This window comes from Sorex araneus, chromosome 4 (genome assembly GCF_027595985.1).
Source record: "Sorex araneus isolate mSorAra2 chromosome 4, mSorAra2.pri, whole genome shotgun sequence".
NCBI lineage: Eukaryota > Metazoa > Chordata > Mammalia > Eulipotyphla > Soricidae > Sorex > Sorex araneus.
This window is the reverse complement of record NC_073305.1, coordinates 16,062,573-16,083,041: the sequence shown is the minus strand read 5'-3', so window position 1 is coordinate 16,083,041 and position 20,469 is coordinate 16,062,573. Positions and strand designations below refer to the sequence as shown.

Genomic DNA, 20,469 nt, shown 5'->3' with positions numbered 1-20,469 from the left:
AGGACAGGAGGAGGGACCTCAGGCCAACATCCCAGTCTAGGTGTCTGGATGGGAAAATTTCAGGCCTTCCTCGGGTGAGTCTGAGCAGATGTGGGACCCTTGCCCTTGGCTGAGAGGCCACGCGGCAAGGACAGAGAGCTCGCAGGAAGCCGAGGACAGCCCAGGTGGGGAGCAGGAGCAAGTGCAACATTGGTGTGTGCAGTGCCAGCCACTCTGGGTTCTCAATGCCGGGCCTGCTGGAGGGGGTGATGTCCATTTGCTAAGGCAGTCCAGCTCCTGCCTGGCATCACAGCATAATTATTAGTAGTATGGGGGCCAGAGCAATAGTACAGTGGGTAGGGCATTTGCCTTGTAAGCGACTGACCCAGATTCAATCCCCAGCACCGCATATGGTCCCCCAATCACCGCCAGGAGTAATTCCTGAGTGTAGAGCCAGGAGTAACCCCTGAGCATCACTGAGTTTGACCCCCCCCCAAAAAAAACCCAATTATTTGTAGTTTGATTTGGAAGTCCGGAGAAATAGGGCAGCGGGGAAGACCTCTGCCTTGTATATAGCTGACCCAGGTTTGCTCCCCAGAATCCCAAAAGGATCCCCCAAGCACTGTTAGAAGTGATCCTTGAGCACAGAAATAAGAGTAATCTCTGAACCAGGAGCACCGCCAGTCATGACACCAAAACCGAATAAATAATAGTTTGAACTTTCCAAAGTTCAGCTCCTGGTTTGGATGACAGATGACCAACCAGGTGTGTAGCCTATCCATGCCCCTGGAACTTGGCCTTTGAGTCCCCAGACGGCTCTCTGCTTCTGTCCCACACACACCTCTCGTCCTTTCCCACAGGAAGTGTTCTCATGGCCCCTGCTCCGCCTGCTCAGGCCCCCGGCCACTTGATTCACTTCCTGTCTGCTGGCCTCTATAACTGCCCACCCCACGCCAATCCCTCCCACGCACATCCTGTAGCCAGTCAGTTTCCTTGGGATAAACCTGATTCTGTCACCGCTGCCTAGAAACTGTGATGACACCTCGGTGCCTTCCGAATGAAAAGTCCAGATGCTGACGCTTCAGCAGTCTTCAGGACAGCCCTCACATCGCACAGCGGAGCTTAGAAGTTAGGGTGTCAGGGCTGGAGCTGTAGTACAGCGGATAGGGTGTTTGCCCTGCACGTAGTTGACCCGGGTTTGATTCCCAGCATCCCATGTGGTCCCCCGAGCACCACCAGGAGTAACTCCTGAGTGCAAAGCCAGAAGTAACCCGTGTGCATCGCCGGGTGTGACCCAAAAAAGCAAAAAAATAAAAGAAGAAGAAGTGGTGCTTGGGGGACCATATGGGATGCTGGGGATTGAATCTGGGTCAGTCGCTTACAAGGCAAATGCCCACCCGCTGTACTATTGCTCCAGGTGTGTTCTGGTGAATGCAGATCTGAGTGGTAGGAATATGGGGGAAGTAGGAATATGGATGATGGAATCGAACATCCTAAATCTGAGTCTCCCTGCAGTTTCTTCATGTGTCATGGGTAAATCTCCCCGCCTCTCTGTGGTGCTGTGCCTCTAAAGAAATGTTTCTAGCTCCCCCCTCCTTTGTCTCCCTCCTCTTCTTCACTGTTCCCCTTCCCTTCTCCCTGACATTCTCCATCTTCACTTTCTCCCTCACGTTCCTTCACCCCTCGCCCTCTTCCTCTCCCTGGCTTCCACCTTCACCTTCATCTTCTCCCTCTCCCTCTCTTTCTCCTCTCTTCACCATCTCCCTCTCCGTTACTCTCCCCCATCTCTCCCCTTTCCCCTCACAAAAAAAACCCCATATGATCACATAGCCAAGAATATGGCTGGGTCCAAGCCAGGAAGAGAGTCTTCTTTGTAAATCTATAGACACAGGAAGGGAAAGATTCGGTCCAGTAGCCCAAGGTGTGACAGGGGTGTGGGACTTTTTCTTCTTGAGGATAAGTTGCACCACTTTGATGTTCAAATGAATTGATGGATATGAAACTTCTGATCATGCCCTGAAGTGGTCAGACTGACCAAGTCTGAAGATTGGCTCCAGTGGGACCCCCATTCTTCTCTCCAAACGAGGGATTCTGTCTTCTTTCCCAGTCCACCTGCCTCCCTTTGATGGGACATGCTTATTTTTCACCTGTAACTGCCAAAGGGGAAGAAACTCTAATTCACAAAACTAGTGGACAGACACATCACATCTTTCAAAAAGCTTAACTGGCTTGATGTACCTCTTCTTGACCATACTTTTACTTGCTTGGCTCCAAACATAGTACTTCTTTACCCCTTAAATGACATTATACACACATATATACATAAAGCAATTTTTCTAGTTTGTAATAGTAGCTTCTGTATTTATAATGATCATGATCACGGAATCCCATTAATCATCGATTTCTTGAGGGGGCTCAATAATCTCTCCATTCATCCTTTCCCTAGGATCTTAGAAGTCTCTCTCGACTCAGCCCTCCCAGTGATGTCGAACTGGAGGCTCTTTCAGGGTCAGGGGAATGGGATCCAGCTTGTTACTGGATTTAGCATATAAATACACCATGGGAAGCTTGCAAAGCTGTCCCATGTGGGCAGGAAACTCTCAGAAGATTGCCAGTTTCTCCCAGAGGAAGAAGTAGGCTACAAGATACTGCGCAGCTGCAAAGCAGCCACGCACTTCTGGGAGTTCGATTTTAAGTCTCTGGATGTTGGCCATTGATGGGATTACACACACCTGGGTTCCTCTGCCAGTACCTTCGTGCGTGAGGCCCATCCGAACATGTGGAAAGGGGCCTCGAGCATGGCTGTAGCTAGGTTCCAGTAGTCTTCAGCCACCGGGAGCTCTGCTCAGGGTGGGGAGGGAAGGTGGAGCCCATCCCCTCTGAGGGACCCCGGGGAGGACAGTCAGACATGTGGGCAAGAGACTCTCTTGTATATATAACAAGAAATAATATTTGATCTTTTTATTATTTAGAGAAAGAAATAATATTTGATTTTGGGGGTACAGGACTCCTGAAACTCTAGGAATTTTCTAAATGAAGAATTCATCAAGATGTTTTTTGCTAAGATAATGTCATGAGACAGGGGACATAGTTTAGTGGAAAACTTGCCATGCATTTGAGAGTCCCTGGGTTCATTCCCAGTACTGTCTCTACACACACACACACACACACACACACACACACAGAGAGAGAGAGAGAGAGAGAGAGAGAGAGAATTTGGAATTATGGGGACCAGAGAGATAGTACTGGAAGTAAGGTCCTGCTTTGCATGCAGCTGACCCACATTTGATCCCTGGCACCACATATTGTCCTCTGAGAACTCCCAGCGGTCACTTCTTTTTTTTTTTTTGCTTTTTGGGTCACACCTGGCGATGCACAGGGGTTACTCCTGGCTCTGCACTCAGGAATCACCCCTGGCCGTGCTCAGGGGACCATATGGGATGCTGGGATTCGAACCCGGGTCGGCCGCGTGCAAGGCAAACGCCCTACCCGCTGTGCTATCGCTCCAGCCCCCCCCAGCGGTCACTTCTGAACCATAAATAGCCCCTAAGAAGCACTGAATACAATCCAATCTCTACATTCTGCCAAATAAATAGTGAGATAACTTTTGAACCACATCTAAGAATGGAAGGGAGAGGGGCTGAAGGCTGAAGCAGTCACCAGTGACTAATGATTTATTCAGTTGGGACTAAGTAATGAAGACTCCATTAAAAAAAATAAGATGGGGGCTAGAGAGAGAGTACGGAGGTTAAGGCGCTTGCCTTACATGCCACTGACTTCGTTTGATCCCCAACATTGAATCTTGTCCCCTTAGAACCACCAGGAGTGAGACCTGTGCATGGCCAGGTGGGTCCCCAAAACAAACAAATGAAAAACCAAAAAGATGTTTCTGAGAACATTCTGAGTTGGTAACACATGGCAATTGGAGGTCTGAGCACCATCCCCCCGTATCTTACCCTCTGCATCTCTTGCGTATGGCCATTCCTGGGTTAAATCATTCTGAAAAGATGACTATTGCTACATAAAACGTTTCTTTTGGGGGGGTCCTATGAGCTTCCCTAGATACTTACTGGACATCAAAGAAGGGTCCTTTAGGGCCCTTGGGGACTTCCAGTAGCCCCCTAGCAGAGGTGACAGCCTGGGCTGGTGACCGATGTGGGAAATAGGACTAGCCCTTGAGCTTGTTGGCATGGTGCAGTGGGGATGCCAATATTATTTCAGTTGAGAAGCCCTCCCAGCTGGCATCAGAGGGTTACTTGTTGATTGGGGGGGTCTCTGCGCTACACTTTCGCCCCCTGCCCCACAACACTGCACTGGAATTCAGATGAGAATCCTCACATGGGGAAAGACTGCTTCTTGTTACTGCTCTATTACAGTGCTCAATTACAGGGGCTCAGCGGGAGGGGAGGGATGGTGTCATGCATGTAAAGTTTGAGTGCTCAGCTCCTTAGGAGAGACTTTCATTGCAGGCGTTAAGAACTGTTGCTTTTCCTTCTCTCATAACTTCAGACACTTCCTGGCCTCTTCACCTCTGCAGGCTTTGGTTCCCAGCAGACCCTTTCCCCAGCCATTTCTGCAGTTCCAGAGCCTCAGTGGGGAAAACTGTTTCTGTCGACCTTGAGTTAGGTAGCCACGAATCTGACGAACCAGAGGCTTGGCACCATTCCTTGACTGCCAAGAGACTAGGACCAAAGTCTCTTTCAGTGCTTTGCTGACGTAATGTTTTGAGATTTGAGCTCCTGGTTTGATGCCACCAGGATCTGGTGGTTTGGTTGGCGCCTTTGGATCTTACAGCTTTGGCAGGTGATGGCAGCTTCTCCTGCCAGTTCTCGCCCCTGCAACATTCCTGCTTGTGTGAGGGCAGCTCTTAGCCCAGGGTCTTTGCACAGGCTCCAAGATCCTGGACTGAAAACGGCATTGTGAGCACCCTCAGCTCTGCCTAGGGCATCCCTTGCTGGGGATCAGGGATGTGCAAACAGAAATCTGCCAGAGGGGATGCCCGTTTGCCCCAGCAGCCCCTGCTCTAGGGGGGATGCTCACTACCACACAGCTCTGGTTGAGGGTGAGACAGTGAGTTCAGAAAGTCTTTTATTTATAATATTTTTCTATTGTACCTCATTAAGGCTGGGGCGGTGGGGGGAGGCGGGTGATGGTAGACTGAGTAAATGAGTCTCAGGCAGACCTAATGAAGATGCTGCAAAGATGTCGCTGTCAAGCAGAATAACTATTGTGTTACTACTTAAACCACTGGAGCCGGAAGCTCTTTGACCATTTTCTTGTGGCAAATAAGATTTATTTGCTTTGTTTTGTTCATATTAATTCTTCAGTTTCTTTTATGACATTGACGTATTCTTTTTTAAAAAAATTTATTGAATATCCGTGTTGGCTGGAGAGATAGCACAACGGGTAGGGCGTTTGCCTTGCACGAGGCCGACCTGAAGAGCCGGGAAGCTACTGAGAGTATCTCGCCCACACAGCAGAACCTGGCAAGCTACCTGTGGCGTATTCTATATGCCAAAAACAGAAACAACAAGTCTCACGATGGAGACGTTACTGGTGCCCGCTCGAGCGAATCAACGAGCAATGGGATGACAGTGGCAGTGAATATCCGTGATAGACTATTACAAAGCTGTTCATAATTGGGCTTCAGTCATACAATGATCCAACACCCATCCTTCCACCCGTGTACATTTTCCACCACCAATATCCCCCGTTTCCCTCCCACCATCCCCCAACAAACCCCCCACACCTCCAGATTGCCTCTGTGGCAGGCACTTTTTTTCTTTATTTCTCTCCTTTTGTCTATCATGATTTGCAATACAAGTACTAAGAGGTCACCGTGTTTGTTTAGGATGTTCAGTATTATTTTTATCGGGAAGTTAAGTAGCTTTTTTTACTGGGTGGCAGCTTTGGGGTGTGGACATGATGGCTGAGGCTTCTGGCAGTACAGGAAAGTAGGGGGAGGTAGCCCAGCTGACCCTGAGAAAGCCTGTGGATTTCAGTCACAAAATCCGCATACCCGAATTTTCAGCAGATTATATCCCGGTGAGGTCTGTCCTGAGACAGTGGAGGCGGGCTGGGGTCATAGTGGTGATTTCAGATTGTAGAAACAAGCAGCTGCCAGGGCTGTACTTGGGTGGGCACCAAACTGACCCGCCCCTCTCCAATTTACCTTGGTCTATTCAGCTTTACACAGGTCTGAGATTAACTTCGGCTTTTGATCTCTTTCTAGATTTATTTATGGGTCTCTGGAGCAAGGCCATTAAATGAGCTTGTACAGCTGAGCCAGAGGTGGTTTGTGGCCGTGGTTCCCACATACCTAACTTTTAGAATTAACTTCTCCTGTAACTTGGTCCCGAGTTGTTGGGGTCCAGCCAGAGGCACAGCAGCAAATTTAGGGTATCAGGAAGCCTAAAGGCACCATCAGGCTGCTGATACACTTGCCCCACAGGTACAGGTTGACCTGCTGGCGGCACTGCACCCCCACATTGGCATATTCTTGTCTTCATTCTAGTACTTGTGAATACTGCATAAATTTTACACCAGATGATGAGTCTACATGAAAGATATTTTATCTGCCTAAACTCCTTCTAGGAGCTGACTCATCCCCACAGATAGGTTATATGGTTTCCATGGGGACCCCCTTAACCTTGGCCAGAGCTGATTGGTTCAGATATGAATCTAATCTAAACTGAGCCGATCAGAGTCCTTTCCTGGTTTTTGTTTGTTTTTTTCCTCTACGTAACCAGGAAGTTTAGACATTCTATTTTCAGTAGCTAAGGTGTGAATAGAAAAACTCAGAATTATTTAGGATGGCATTATTTTCTACCACATGGAGGAAAATGACCCTAGATAAGAACCGTGAGCAATACTGGCAAATAAAGAGAAGGCATAGTACTTTCCCTTCCTTTCCTTTCACTTCCCTTCCTTCATTCCCTTCCCTTCTCTTCCCTTCCTTTCCCCCCTCTCCTTCCATGCCCTGCCCTTCCCTGCCCTGCCCTCCTTCCCTTCCTTCTATTCTTTTCCATTCCCTTCCCTCTCCTTCCCTTCCCCTCTCTCTCCTTCCCTACCCTGCCCTTGCCTGCTTTGCCCTGCCCTGCCCTGCCCTCTCCTTCCCTCCCCTCTCCCTCCCTCCCCTTCCCTTCCCTCTCCTTCCCTTCTCTCTTTCCTTCTTCTTTTCTTTTCTTTACTCCTTTCTTCCTTCCTCTTTCTTTCTTTCTTTCTTTCTTTCTTTCTTTCTTTCTTTCTTTCTTTCTTTCTTTCTTTCTTTCTTTCTTTCTATTTCTTCCTTTCCTCTGTCCTCCCTCTTTCTCTTTCCTTTCTTCCCTCCCACATTCCTCCCTCCCTCCCTTCACCCCTCCCCAAGATTGATAGGAAATGGCTTTATTTTAAGAAATTGGCTCATGCCATTGTGGGAGCAAATCCAAAATCATCAGAGTTGTCTGGCTGAACCTTCTGGTAACAGTGATGGTGCAATCTTTGATGATTGAAAACTCAGGCATATTTGCTTTGTTGTTGTCAAAAAGCATAATTTTTTTGGAAAAGTCTCACTCTTCACTCAGAAGGTTTCCCACTGATTGGGTTAGGCTCCCATTCATTACAAGGAGTTGTATACTTTATGTTAAAGCCATTGTTTGCAGGGTCTGAGAGGTAGTATAGGGATTGAGATGTTTGCCTTGCATGCATTTGGTCCCGGTTGAATCCCTGCCATCCCATCACCCCTGAGCATTGCCAGCTGCAGCCTGGGAGCCACCAGACCCTGTCAGGGTGGCCTGGCCTGGCAAGACTCAAGCAGCACCACACCTCAGGCTCCACCTTGAACCACTGGTCTCATTGGCCTAGAGTCACCGTGAGGGATGGCCAGGTCCCTGGAACTCCACTTGGAAACCAAAAGACCAAAACACCAAGTAAAGTCATTGATTTAAGACATTAATCATATCTAAAAGATAGTTCCATAGCAACATCTAAACTAGGTTGAGCAAATAACAAGTTACATAACTTAGGGAGGCTGAGACATAAAATAAACCATGACACCCTCTTCACTGGACTCAGACAAGATGGTCTTAACCTTCCCCCACACCAACCGATGTGGATTGTGGGTACTCCAGCTCCTGTCAGGGTATCAATAGGGAGTCTTTCTCCTGATGGTGTAGGAAAAGTTTGCTCCCTTTCCTGTACCACATACTACTTCCCTTGTTAATAATTCCAGCACAGGTCCTACTTCTTGCAAAGTGACTACACCCTGACTGATAAAGGCACTCGGAAACATGAGCATATGTACTAGACAGCGTGCACATTTGCCCTCCTCATTAGCAGCACAGTCATCATCATCATCATCATCATCATCATCATCATCATCATCCCATTGATCGTTGAATTTCTCGAGTGGTCTCAGTAACATCTCCATTCGTCCTAGCCCTGAAATTTTAGAAGCCTCCCTTTACTCATCCTTCCCAATGGTGCTGCATTGGAGGCTCTTTCAGGGTCAGGGGAATGAGACCCATCATTGTTACTGGTTTTGGTATATGAATACGCCATGGGGAGTTTGCCAGGCTCTCCCATGTGGGTAGGAAACTCTCAGTAGATTGCCAAGTTCTCCCAGAGGAAGAAGTAGGCTATAAGGTGTTGTGTGGCTGTATATTATATTTCATATACAAGATATAAATATGCATATTATATCTCATATACAAGATACAAAGAAACATAATGTAATAGTGGGATAAGGAATACCTAAATACAATAGAAACAAACATAAGAATGGGTATTCAGTAGGAAACATGCCATTCAGGGAATCGGGGGACAGGACAGGGAGAGGGCAGTGACAGTGCTGGAGGGAAGTGTTCAACCTGGAGAAGGAGCTAGTGCTGAAAGGTGGTAAAGTGTTGTGTATGAAACCCTCTCAGCAACAGTACTGGAAACCCCAAACCACAGTGCCAAAATTTATTGATGAAGGAAATTGAATCCCAGGGAAGGGGACAAGCAGCACAGTATGTGTTTTTAAAGTAAAATGAAAAATGGTTTACCCTCAGTTTTTTTAGCACTGTTCCAATGTCATATTGTAATTTTCAATTAATGTTATTCTTTAGATCTATAACCAAAAAGTGTTATGATTTTACAGTGTGATGAACCATTTCTTATAAGTGAACTCTAAATATATGTACATATATTTAAGTAAAATTTATATTTTTTCACATCTGACCCCTGATTTTTTATGCTGGGAAAATAGAGTTACCTCTATATTTGTTTTCACTTACTATTAACTCATTGAAAAAAGTTTGGGTTAGTCAGAAGTGGCTTAAATAATTTTTGGTACATAGACTCAAAATTATTACCCCTTTTAGTGTTGGAGAATGACTTTTTGATGGAGCAGAGCTGAGAAGGAGGTGGGTAAGGTGCATTTCAGGCATGGGTTGGATTTAGGAAATTCAGGGTCAGATGTAAGCATTGGTTGTGATTAGCCTGGGATGTTGGACCAGTCATAGTGGTTGCAGGCAGGATCTTTTTCCTCTTCCCCAAGGCATGCTGAGAACTCAGATAAGACATGTTAAAGTCCTTTGGAGGAGAGTTTTCCTCTCTCCAGCAGCTGTTTGAGGAGTTTGGTGGTCATTTGATGGTCAGTGGAGAAGAACCAAGGGTCCTGGTCTTCATGGCAACATCTTCCACAGTGATTTGACTGCAGGCCAAGGCTGACCTGACACAGACATAAAGTGGTGTCCAGGACTCATGTGACGTCTAATGATGAGGACGGTATACATCACTTTAGTGATCCCAAATGCACGGAGAAATGGGGAGGGATTCTAGAGATATTAGGGACTAATCCAGCTAGGATGAAGTATCTGTACACATAGCACTAGGGAAAGAAAAATGCTTAAGAAGATGCCCTTGGGTTGCAGAGATAGAACAGTGGGTAAGGCACTTGCTCTGCACCTGGCTGACCCAATCCCCAGAATTCAATTCCCAGAACCTCATACAGTCCTCCAAATCCACCAGGAGTGATTCCTGAGCACAGAGCCAGGAGTAAGCCCTGAACACTGCCAGCTGTGGCCCAACCCACCCACCTCCACCAAAAAAAAAAGCCTGTCACTGTAGTACTGTCATCCCGTTGCTCATCGATTTGCTCAAGCGGGCACCAGTAATGCCTTCATTGTGAGACTTGTTGTTACTTTTTTTGGCATATTGAAGATGCCACGAGTAGCTTGCCAGACTCTGCAGTGTGAGTGGCATACTCTCAGTAGCTTGCCAGGCTCTCCAAAATGGACGGAGGAATCAAACCTGGGTCAGCCACATGCAAGACTAACGCCCTACCCATGTGCTATCACTCCAGTCAAAAAAAAAAAAAAAAACAAAAACAACAGATGCCCTTGACTCCAGTTTGAGGGTCAAGATTAATAAGTGAGCCCCTCACTTGTTGGTCCTAGCAGTCTGAACCCCAGAGGAAAATCAGGGCTGGGGAGTCCAAATTTGAGGATACTTAACATATGTCTAAAGACTGAATCCAAGCGAGTAGCTCTCACCCCAGGGAGTGCAGAGTGAGAAGAGCTGGTAGCCAGGGTGAACTGTATAGAAACCCAGTCAACGTTCATCTCCACCATTCGGCATCCAGGAGTTGCTCAGCTGAGGTTATCGATGAAAGAAATCACGCTGAGTAATCAAAAGAAGAAATTAATCAGGTTCTGTTCTGTGTGGCAAACACAGTCCATAGTCTTGGGAAATAGCAGATAGTGCCTCGAGTTGAGAGAGGTGGAGGACCAGAAGTGTCAGGGTCCCTAGGGTCTAGCCAAATATTGATCTTTCTACAATCAGAATGTGGTTCTTCTGGTTCAGAAGAACTGCTCATCCTTTCTGGTAAACAATTTGGCAGCCTGGACCAAGTCTTTGAAAAGTTAATATCCCTTGACCCATTAATTCCGCTTCCAGGAATCTACCCAAAGGAAGTAAACAGAACTTAAGACAAAAATTTATGCGCAGGGCGTTTCATATTCCAGAGGCATGAGTGTCCATGGAAAGGCTTGGGTGAAAGGGATGGGATGGGAATTTAGTTTGGCATCTTTTTAAAAAGTTTGATATTGAGCAGCACTGTGGTGTAGGATACACAATTTCATGTTTAAGGTTTTAAAAAAAAAGGAGCATTTGATTAGTCTCATGTTATGCCCTTAGACCTACCTGCCCCCTCTTCCCTCTCAGAGTTTCTTGTGTTGATGGAACAGCTGGAATCACTGGCCTCCAGGAAGAAGAGAGATCCTTTGTGGACCTGGTACCCAGTGACATCTGTGATATGTCCTCCTGTAGTTTCTGGTCCAAGCCCATTGCTGGCCACTCATTGTGGGAAAGGCCACATGCTTTTCCATTCATTACTTACGTGTTCATTCATTTTTTTCAGCAGATGCTTGTCAGTTACCTACTCTGTGTTGGCATCGTCGTAGCACATTTGAAACCCCGAGTGTCCCAAACCCCAATCCTCATGAAATGAATATTCTAGAGAGTACTTTTCAAACCCAAGGCTGTCTTGCCGTCATGGGCAGGGCTCGCTAAATCACAAATCTTGAGGGCCCACCCCACTGCCAGACTTTCTGGTTCAGTTTCTGATTCTGCAGGACTTGAGAATTTGCCTTTCTCGTGAGTTCCCAGTTTCTGCAGATGCCACTAGGATGGGAGAACTGGGAGCACACCTGGCATGGAGGATAAGTTGGCACATCCAGGAGAATAGAGGGTCAAGTGGTGTGGTAGGAGAAAGGCACGTATCAGTGGATGTGAAAGCCTCTTCTCACCAGACAGGGGGCTGGGGTAATATCCTGTGTCCACTGGCCTTCTCTCTCTGGACAGAGGACTCTCCGCCCTGTCTGCAGGGCTAAACAGCAATGAGGCACACAGTTTCTTCACTCTGCCCAGCCGTGGGCATACCTACCCTATGCAAACTCTAACCTTCTGGGCAGCAGCAAGGAGGAATCGTCCACCCTTTAAATTTCTAAGATATAAGCCCCTGCTCTTCATGAACCCTTTGTATGAGGGACACTAGTGGCAGTTGAGCACCCCTAGATGACATCATCACCTGGCTCCTACCACTCATTATAAAGAAGAAATTCGGAACTTAAAATAGGGCACTGGCTTTACAGATGAGAAGACTGAGGCACAGCAAGCTTGGCTTTACAAGTTTTTGGTTTTTCCTCTCCAGGGAATCACACAGCTGGGGCTTGAAACCAAGCCTTTCCGCCTTCAAACCCTTTGACTCAAGCTGAAACCAGCCTGTGACCGAGCTCTTAGTAGGACCAGTTATTTTCTAAGTCTTCAGTAGGCAGATTGTTGTTTTTTTTTTTTAAAGTCTGTAGCCTCTGATGCCAGACTGATTCCTCCCGCCCTCTGCTGCTCTTTGCAGTCACAGAGGGAGAGAGCCATGTGGGATTGGGATCAGCACATTCCCTGAGACAGATCTCTGTGGTTGGTGTTTGGGGGGACTGGGGAGGTGGGGGGGGGGGCACAGTTCATTTTCTCTAAGTGCTGGGGATTCTAAATATTCTTTCCCCAGTGTGGAGAGTTGGGGCAGCGTCGTTAGAGCTTACTCTCATTACAGGTTTTGCATACTTGCAGCTCATGTTCAAAGTGAGCTGTTAAGCCCGTCTTCACAACCGCCATCCAGAGACGCTCTTGGCCGCATGATTTGGTTTGGTTTGGTTCCGACGGGGGAGGTCCGTCGGGGCTCTCCCCACAGTGGGAACCTGAGAAGGTTGTGCTTGCTGGAGGGGCCCTGCTCCCCCACTCTGCCCAGTTTAGAATGCTGTGGTGGGTCACAGCTGCCCGCGTCAGTCAGCGCGCCTCACTCAGTTCCCCTTAGCCCCACTGAACCTGAGTCCGGGGCCTTCGCACGCCTGCACCTTTCGTCGGGGTTTGGAATCCTTCAGAGTGTACAAAACCCAAGAAAGCCATGTGCTGTGTGATATCCCTAGAAAATTATGCATGTTTTAAAGTTCGTGTTTCAAAGAAAGTGAATCTTCTCTTAGGGACCTGGTGTGATCTTCAGGTGACCCTTATTCACTGGAGGAAGGTCAGATCCCTCCCCTTTCTCTTTTCACCTGTGTTGCTAGGAAGTGCAGGGCTGGCCTTTGTCTGCAAATAGCCTCCCTGAACCCATAGTTCTTTGGTATCACTATCTCCTCTTTTTTTTTTTTTTTACCGTTTGTGTTTTTGTTTTTTGAGCCACACTGGGCAATGCTCAGGGGTTACTCCTGGCTCTGCACTCAGGAATCACTCCTGGCAGTGCTCAGGAGACTATATGGAATACCAGGGATTGAACCTGAGTCCGCCTCATGCAAGGCAAGCGCCCTCTCCTCTGTACCTGTCGCTTGGGTCCTGTCTTCCCGCTCTTAGAAAGCTTTGGTTTCTAGTGTCTTTGCGGGTTTAAAAAAAAAAAAAGTTTCTAAAAGCAGGTAGATATCACAGACTGATGCTGGAGAAATGAATTTTTGGAAAGGAAAGATGGATTTCCTTTTTATTTTTAGACTTCTGCAGAGCAAATTGACTTGGCATCCCGTCGGCAGCCATGCGTGTAGGTGTGGCTGCTTACCTGTCTGAGAACATGTATGCACTTAATCCCTTGAGGTGCATCTGCTTGGCCTTGTTGTTAAGAGAATGAACTTGTAACCTAGACCAACCTCACTCTGAACCCCTTGCTTTGTGAGTTGTTTCCCAGCAGTGCTCAGGAATTACAGGCACACCCAGAAATGCTCAGGGCTTATTCCTGGCTCTGTGCTCGGGGATCAGTACCCAAGGGATCCAACTCATGAAATGTTGGGGATCAAATCAGGGCTGGTCACGAGCCAGGCAAGCACCTTAACCCCGCAATACTCTCTCTACCCCCTCGCTTTGTGATCTGAATGTCTATAGACCTCAGTGTCCTCATCCCAGATAGAGCCATGTTCCCTCACAGGGTCACTGATGAGATGAAGGAAGATGATCTGTAGGTGTTTAGCACACGCCCAGCACACAGTAGGTGTCTGGTAGGTAGCAGTGACACTTCCATAGCTCTGTGTCCAGCACAGGCTACACACGGTGAGAGCTTCGGACTGGGTTTTGGTCGCCACTTCTAGATCAGCTTCTTCTAGAATGTGCAGTGCAGTGCTGAACTTGAATGACCTTCTGCTCATGTTAGGCGGGTTCATCCAGGGAGAGCCGCCAACACTTCTCCCTTAAGAGAAGCAGCTCCATGCGGCTGTTCCTGGCGAATTCTCAGCTGACAACAGATGACCACTGTGGGGCCGATATGTGTCAGGGTCAGTGACTCAAGATTTGGGCGGCTCTGAGAATGCCTCTCCCGGGTTTAGCTATAAAGTGAGCGGCTTCTTTTGCTTGATTTCTTGACCCTGTTAGTCTCCATGTCTCTTTCATTGGACTGTGACGTCAGGTGCCTGGCTCTCCTGTGTAGGGACAGGAGAGGGAAGGCTCCACAGCTGTAGGAGAGGCTATGAGTCCCCTATCGGCAGCTCAGGAAGTGAGACGTTACCCGTAATCTAGACAGTGTGCCGGGAGGGGCATGTTGGCTCTCCAGAGTTGGGTGTGGTGTGGGAACATGATGCCCCTGAAATAAACCAATGGTGCTTCATCCCAATTAAAAAAGAATTAAAGTCTGAAAAATATGAATCAAGGCCGGAGACCTGGTACGGGCATTAAGGTGCTTGCCTTGTACATAGCTGACCCTGGTTTGAGCCCAGCCATCGTCTATGGTCTTCTGAGTACCACCAGGAATGATCCCTGGGTGCAGAGCCAGGAGCGAGCCCCTCCCTAGCACTACACTAGGTGTGACCCCCAATACAAAAATGAATGAATAAGTCTGCCCGACCCTGCGTGATCCGTGGGCATCCCTGGCTGCCTACTCCCCGGCCCAGAGAGGTACGAGGAGCTGGTGTTCACCAGAGTTCCACCCTCAGGACTGTGTCCACCAGCTTCTGCCCAGGGCGTTTTTCTCTCAAAGCATTCTCTCAGAAAAGGAAGCTCTTTGGGTCCCCAAGTGTCATCTGGCCATCAGTGCTAGGTGCTGTGGACATGTTGATGAGATGGTGGCCTGGCAGGCTGGAAGCGGGCGGCTCATCAGGAAAGAATAACGGAAAAGTAACACCAAAATAAACTTCCTCTTTCCAGCCACCTTTGCTACATCTCATTCTTTTTAGAGGCTTTTTTAAAAAAAAATTTTTAGTCTCATTTTAAAAAATAAACAACACTAAACCAGGGACTGATTCAGTGTTTTAGTCTAAGACATGCCGATCCTTCCTTGCAAATGCTCTCTTTTTCCACCAGAAAGATAGTTGAAAAAAACCTAAAACTCAACAACCTTACACACACACAGACTGGGCCATGACCAGTGTGTGACAGAGTCTTGAGGACATGGAGCCTCTGGCAGGCGTCTCTGGCCAACCTGCTAGCTGTCACGTCCCAACCAGGTATATGCCATCTTCTTGTCTGGTAGATGCCACATTCCACCTGGTTGCTGCCACGGGCCCACCTGGTAGACCCATGCACGGCGAGGTCTGCGGCAGCTGCCTGCCTGCATCTGCCTTCGTCCAACCCTCTATTCACTTGCCCCTTCTGTTTCCTTTGCCTCACAGGTCCAGGAGGCTGCGGGTCAGGGCCTGAAATTCGTTGGTGTCATACCTCAGTATCACTACCCCGCCAACAGCACCCAGAATGCCAGAGACTCTGGAAAAGAACCTGCCGGCTGCCGGGGGGAGAACCCAGGGACCCCCGATGGGCCTCCAGCTGAGACAGATGGAAGCCCCGAGCCCAGCCGGGACCCAGGTGGGGAGGCCCCTGGGACCCAGAAACCCAGCAGACCCCCCTCTGGAGAAGGAGATGGGGCAGGATTGCCCCCACCCCGGGTGAGCAAGACCCTGGATGGCCCTGATGGTGACCTGACGGAAGTGCTCGAGGAGCCGGTCTCGGGAAGTAAGTATGTGTCTGTGTGGCTGCCTCTTGGAGGAAAAATGGAAGTCGTGGGTAGAGATGTGGTTCTCCAAGCCCCCTGACAGTTTTTTTTTTCTGCAGTTGTGATTTCCGGGGTGAGGAAGCCAGGTGCACCTGACTTACAGTTGTTCTGACCCGTCACGTGTGAAGCCAGTTCTAGACAGTTAGTTTCTCCCTCTCGTGTCTGTACTTCCCCTAAACTGATCCTCTCCTCAGTGTCAAGGGCTACACTTTCCACTTTCTGTTCACTTATTTTGCATATCTGCCTAAAGAACGAAATCAGGAATGCCAGTGATGGATGGATTGTGCTGGACACAGGCTATAAACTGCCAGATTTCAGGGAGTTTATGTGGCTGACAAATCAGGGCTTTGGAGAGAACTCTGGGCCAAGGAGGTGAATCCTCTTAATAGGATTGGAATTACAGGAGACATGCAATGTAGGTGGAGGATTTTAAATAATGGCTCTGTGGGCCGGAATGATAGTGTAACAGGTAGGGCGTTTGCCATATTACATTGGCCAATCCAGTTCAATCTCCGGCATCTCTTATGGTCCCCTGAGAATCACCAGGAGTAATCTCTGAGCATCTCCAGATGTGACCCAAAACGTAAAAAACAAACAAAAAGAAACATTAACACCAATAAATGACTCAAAGACAAGACTCATAACAGGCATGCATCAGTATTTCTGGTGCATCAGGTCCTAGGGCTAACACGCATTTTCTGTAACTGACCTCTTTGTTCTCCTGGTAGCCCTGTGATGTAGCTGAGCTCTGCAACCACAGCCCATTTCCCAGATGAGGAAGCTGAGGGCTCCCAGAAATTGGCTTGTTGGGGCCTGTGATTTAGGCAGGCCTAACTGCCCTCTGGTGCGTCTCTCTGAACGGCTCTCAAGGCTAGTAAGCACCACACAGTTTGTGAGAGTGACATTGCTCCCCTGCTTCTCTATCACTCCTGCTCTCCCCCCAGCCTCTTCCTGAGCCCCAGGCACTTAGGCAAACGGGGGAGAACTGAGAGGCAGGAAGCCTCACATAGGATTCTCTGTAGGCGCCATCCCTCTGGTTTCTGTTATTACTTATTTACGGATTCTGAAATTCATCCATGAGGAAGAGTTTATGCTTTGGAAAGAGCTCAGGAACCACGGGGAAGGGAGGTTTCTGCCTCTGTCCACCTCTGAGAGGCTCAGAAGAGAATCATTAGATAAGGCAGAATTCTGTCTGCTCTGCAGATAAACCCTAGAACTAACCACTTTTTTCTTTTTGGCAAGTACTGGCGTAACAAAAGAAGAGGTGTCACCTTCTGGTCTGGGGCATTTTTTTCCATTTAGATTCTGGATGCTCCTTCTCTTGAAATGTGCAAGTCTTGTTCAAGAAACGTCCATGTCCCATAGCCACTCGGCTGTGTGTGCGCGGAGTCCTGTGGGAGGGGTGTGGGCGGGGGAGGCTGAGGACAGGCAGGAAAGGGCACAGGAGTTCTGGGGAGGCAGGTAGCACAGTGGTTAGAGCCAGAGTCCAGGGCTGGAGTGATCGTGCAGTGGAAAGGCACTTTCTTGACTCTGGTTCAATCCCTGGCACCACATATGGCCCCCCCACCAGGAGTAATCCCTAAAATGTTTTTTTCCATCTCTTTCTGCCAGGTAGGCTTACATAGGGAATCCCAGCAAGACAATTAAATGGAATCTGGAGGGACCCCCCTGCACCTCCTCCTCTCACGGATTTCCTTCCCAGGGTCCTGGGGAGCTGGTTGAGGCTGAACTACACCCCCCTTCCCAGGCTGCCGACCTCCCCCCACCCAGGGGAGCAGAGCACCCCCACTCCCGTCGGCTCCTGAGGCCTGTGGCCTGGCGGGGCTGGTGCCCCTCTTGCCTGCCGGCTCCCCAAGACCCATCCTGCTCTCCCCTCCTCGTTTCTTTTCTGGTTAATCTGCTGGTCCACTCTGGTCCTCTGAGTGTCGAGGCAGGAATAAGCCCTGAGCACAGCCAGGTGTGGCCCAAAATTCAATTAAAAAAAGAAGGGAGACCCGGAGACTTGGAGAGGTAGTCCAGGGGTCCCGATGTTTGCCTTGCCTGTGGCTGGCCCCGTGCCACCCCCAGAGCTGCCCAGTTCCAGAGCACGGCCAGGAGTGACCCCTGAGCTGCAGAACAGACTAAGCCCTGAGCACTGTGGGTGTGGGTGTGGCCCAAACCCCCACCCCACCCCCAAATGAGCCCTTCACTTCTACTCTGCCACCTTCGGGTGCCCAGCAGCACCTCTGTCACTCCCCGGCGAGGCAGAGCTGCAGCAGCGGCTTCTGGTCGGAAGGTGACACAGGAGCCTTGTTTGAAGCTCCCATAAATCCCTTTTATCCCCACCCATGAACCGCCGTTCCTTGCTCCCTCGTCCTGCTGCTGACCTTCTCTGCCGGGTGTGGGAAAGGGGGCCATGAAGCTCGGACACTCCCCTGGGGAGAGCTCAGACACCCCCTTTCTCCAAGGCGCCTTCCAGACTTCTTGCCTCCTGGGGTAGACCCTAAGGAGAATTTATTGGGAGATTCAACCGGAACCTTCCCCTGCTGCTCCCCTCCCCTCATTCCCGTCTATCCCCCGACACCAAAGGCTCAGAAGCTGCTCGGTACCCGTGTCTCCTCCTGGGACCCATTTTCCCAAGTACCTGCCATCTCTTCTGAGGCCAGGTCCTGAGGGCTGGTGTGTGTGTCGGAGGTGACAGGCCCGCAGAGGAGGGTGTTGGAGTGTCCCCACATGTCACTGGCTGGGCAGAGGCTCTCCGTAGCCTGTATGTGACCCGGGCCCTGTCACTGTGTTCAGGAGTCTCCAAAGGTGACAGCTTGTGGCCCCTCAACTTCCTCTGCAGGGGGCCCGTGGCTGTCTTCTCTTAGCTCACATGTTCTCAGGCCTCACCACTCTTCCGGGCAGCAGGGGATGGACGGGCAGACAGCTGTCCCCATGGCCACCTCAGCAGCAGGACCTCCTACTCACACACACAGCTTTGTGACCCCCCCAGAGACACATATCCCTTCCCTGCCTTCCAACCGCTGTGTATCAGCGCCCCAGTAAAGACATGCTCGGGCCCTGTCCCAGGGTTCACGGCCCCCGGCTGACCCCAGCGGCTCTCCTATCTTGTTCTGGGCAAGTCTCGTGGCTTCCTTCCCTGGGAAGTCCAGGCGCTTGTCCCTTGTCCCCCCGACAGTCCCTCCCGGCTTCCCCTCCCCGCTCGGCTCAGCGCTCGGCTCTCTCGGGCGCCCTGAGGAGGATGAAGTGTTTTTCCTCCTCTTTCTGCCAGGTGGGCTTAAATAGGCAATCACAGCAAGACAATTAAACGGAATCTGGAGGGACCCCCCTGCACCTCCTCCTCTCACGGATTTCCTTCCCAGGGTCCTGGGGAGCTGGTTGAGGCTGAACTACACGCCCCTTCCCAGGCTGCCAACCTCCCCCGACCCGGGAGCAGAGCACCCCGACTCCCGTCAGCTCCTGAGGCCTGTTGCCCAGGGCTTGGGGCCCCTCTTGCCCGCAGACCCATCCTGCTCTTCTCTCCTCGCGCCTTTTCTGGTTGATTTTCTGGTCCAGGGACAGCTCCTGCTGGTTGGCATCAGGGTGGGCGTCTATGCAGGGCACACCTGGGGGTCTTGGGGAACCTACCCACCTGGCCCCAGCGTCACCCTCGGGGGTGAATACCCCCTCCCCGCATCCTGTGCGAGAGGCGTTTCTGTGCTCAGGGGACCACTGGCTTTCTTCCTGTACAGCCAACAGGTGGGGCGGGCAGATCAGGAAGAGGCATCACTCAGCCCCCCCCCAACACACACACACACACACACACACACACACACACACACACACACACACTTCTCTCCCACCTCCCAGCATCACTGCTGGGTCCTTCCCTTGGCATCTCTGGGGCTGCTCCTTGGGTCAGAGAAACATGGAGCCCTATGGTCAGTGTCACACTCATTTGTCCCCTTAGGTCATCCTCTGAGACCTGGCTTGCACCGGCTCACCCAAAGCTGAAAAATGCAGCGTCTCAGCTGTGTCTGTGGCCGCCACGGGCTGCCGTCCAGGGGGCTCTGAGCAGGGAGAGGATGCATACTCGGTACCTGGCGTCCCCATCTGGGGCCTCTCCTTTGGGCGGTTGGGGGTTGGTGGTCTCCTCCCCTCCCCATATCCCAGACCCACCTCTCTCTTCCCGGCCTTTTCCACTCAGGCCATTAACGGCCGCTATATCGAGCGTCCCCCACGTTCCTAGTGCCTGCTCTCAGCCGCCTGATCAAATGAGCACTTGCTTGTTAGATTTAGGACACAGTCTGGGGTTTGGAGCTGGAAAGACATGTGGCTTTGCCACTTAGCAGCTTGATTTCTGGGGAGGCCGGGGTGGGGGGCAGGGGGAGCCACTTAAGGCTTCTGGGTGCTGAATTAAAGGGCTCCTCTGGTGGGTTCTGGGAGTATTCTGTGAGCCGGTGGGTGGGTGGGGGGAAGCCCTCAGAATGACAAGTGTGTGCCCGTGGCCTCCCTGTATGTCCAGAGGGCCGAGCTGCATGCAGCTGTGCCCACACTTT

The 20,469-nt window shown here is 50.0% G+C and overlaps 1 protein-coding gene across 3 annotated transcripts in view; it reads left to right on the top strand.

The window, feature by feature from the left end:
- Nucleotides 1-20,469, top strand: part of RFTN1 (raftlin, lipid raft linker 1) — a 215,905-nt gene that overhangs the window by 149,061 nt on the left and 46,375 nt on the right. For all 3 annotated transcript variants that reach the window (XM_055135488.1, XM_055135487.1, XM_055135486.1), the window contains exon 5: nt 15,573-15,909. In XM_055135488.1, the coding sequence (XP_054991463.1) occupies nt 15,573-15,909 (337 nt within the window). The remainder of the gene's footprint in view (nt 1-15,572; nt 15,910-20,469) is intronic.